The following is a 2,395-nucleotide window of genomic DNA, read 5'->3' as shown; positions in this document are numbered from 1 at the left end:
ATTTTATACTCTCGGCCCTCGCGGACCGGCACTCTCGTACTCAGGGCCGGCTATAAGAGGGGGCTGCGGTTTGTTGTGCTCCCTGTGTTCGCGTGTGCTTTTTTTCTTTTGTTACCTGCCTCTACGAGTGTTTATTGCGATATGCCCTCTTCAGTGCGGATTGTGTACAAAAGCTACTCTTCAGGCAAGCATTGTAATGTCGTCGGTTGCAAAAACAATCAAAAGAAGCGAAAAATACTGATGCAGTCGGTGTGCACGGAACACGGGACTTCTCGTAGCGAATGTCGCTGCGGTGTCTACAGCCTGCATAAGTTTCCCTGCAACCTCGATTTTCGGCTGCAGTGGACGGCATCTGTTCGACGGAAAGACTTCGTGGTGACTAAGCATTCGAGGGTAAGCAACTGATCGGAACTCAAGCGCGTGTTTGAGCTTTTCGCATCATGATGCTTAAAGCGCTCGGTGAACCTCGTCGTATTCCAGAGAAACTACCATTTATTTTATTTCTCCTTCTTTTTTTCCCCATCTTTCAGAATATGCTCTGTGCATTCCATTGACGGGCGATCAACGAAACTCAACCCGACGCCCATGCTGAGCCTGGGGTACGAGAAAAAGGCAAGTATTGGCATCCTGTTTTCTCGTCAGTTCAATGCAGATGCTTTCTATTTACTCTGGCGACCACTGGTATGAACGAATGATATATGAAGTTTGACTCGAGCAGTGTTTCCTTTGGTAGGTCGTACATGGCCGGAGAGAAATCAGGAAGTTCCCACTGCCAGCATCCAGCGAGCAACAGGTGAGCAACATGCAGCTGTGCGATGACAGCGAAACGATAACAGACAACCGTGAATACGAGGACGCTCAAATACCAGCGAAGCTCAGCATGGTTACACTAGTAGAGGCATCTCGAAGCCTCGAGGAATTGCATGCGTGTGAATCGTCATTCGCCACTGTCAGAGCAGCAGAAGCAAGAGGCATGCACCTGAAATCAGATAAAGCAGTGCAAACAAGCAATACAGTGGACGTGATCAAAATGGACCACCCCTACTCTAAAACAGGTGTGAAAATGGCAACGGTGGAGACTCAGACTGTAATGTGTTCAGTGCCAGCTTCCCATGGGCTCACTGAGGAAGACAACAGATTCTACACTGGTATTAGTTTGGAAGCCTTCACTAACCTCGTAGCTGTGGTGAGCTCCTTAAGCCACCCACCTTGCTGCATGTCAATTGCAGACCAGGTCCTCCTAACGCTTATGAGGTTACGTCTCGGCCTACTTTACGGAGACCTGGCAAGACGACTTAAAGTTTCCACGTCACAGAGTGGCAAGATATTCCGCTACATGACTGGAGTCCTGGCAGATGTACTCGGTAAAGTCATCGTTTGGCTACCGAAGCAAACTATCCGGGCCAACATGCCGGCACAATTTATCGAAGGGGGATACGAGGGCACTACATGTATCATCGACTGCAGCGAAGTGCAGATGCAGCGACCACGGGTGCTGTACTCAAGTGGGCAGACGTACAGCCATTATAAAAGCTCGAACACTGTGAAGTTCCTCATTGCGGTTGCACCTGATGGCTTCATAATGTTTATTTCCGGTGCATACGGTGGCCGTGCGTCAGACAAGTTTATTGTAGAGGATTCACACTTCTGTGCGTACTTGTCACCGTACGACGAGATTATGGCAGACCGTGGCTTCGGTCTAACAGAAGACATGAAAGTCAAGCGTGTGAAGCTAAATGTTCCTGCATTCTGGTCACGAAGAATATCAACATTGAGAATTCATGTCGAACGAGCGATCAATCGGATCAAGACCTACCGGATATTCAAACAGCCCTTGCCCATACATCACAAAAAGTTGATGAACAATATCCTTCTGGCATGTGCAGGGCTATGTAACCTCAAGAGGCCCCTAATTGCAGAGCAGCATGTGCCTGTGGACGAGGAGGATGAAGAATGTGATGATGAACCTGTGGACGAATGTTATGCAGAAATAGTTGGACAGTACTAATAGGCGTTAAAAGTGTGTGGCCTCTGTGGATGGTTGCCCACTTTAGGGTGCTGAGAAGGCATTGAGAGATAAAATTATAATAAAAGCATATTTTTCTATTTGTATAGAAAGTACTATTTTGTTTTTTGCTGCTGCTTAAAAGTTATGAAGTCTTCAGAAAGTAGTAGCTTTCCTTCATGCACAGCATCTGGAACTCGTGGAAGAAAGCGACGAAAATAAAATCTAATGAGACTATGAATATACTCGCATATAAATGATCGATCAAAAATCACATGAACAAGCACACTCGTCTTTATTTAATCACTTTGTACAATAAACACGTTCAAATGTGGCGGAACATATGGGTGCAGGAACCAAGCGTATTGGAGAGTGGTGGTGAATTCCAAT

At 46.6% G+C, this 2,395-nt stretch overlaps 1 protein-coding gene across 1 annotated transcript; it reads left to right on the top strand.

Moving 5' to 3' along the window:
- The first annotated feature begins 802 nt into the window (after window positions 1-802).
- Window positions 803-2,008, top strand: LOC135382971 (uncharacterized). Its single transcript, XM_064612639.1, has one exon. The coding sequence runs from the start codon at window positions 803-805 to the stop codon at window positions 2,006-2,008; it is 1,206 nt and encodes a 401-aa protein (XP_064468709.1).
- Window positions 2,009-2,395: the final 387 nt, after the last annotated feature.

The sequence above is a fragment of the Ornithodoros turicata genome, chromosome 2 (genome assembly GCF_037126465.1).
Source record: "Ornithodoros turicata isolate Travis chromosome 2, ASM3712646v1, whole genome shotgun sequence".
Lineage (NCBI taxonomy): Eukaryota > Metazoa > Arthropoda > Arachnida > Ixodida > Argasidae > Ornithodoros > Ornithodoros turicata.
The sequence above is the reverse complement of the archived record's forward strand: the minus strand, read 5'-3'. Positions and strand labels throughout refer to the sequence as shown.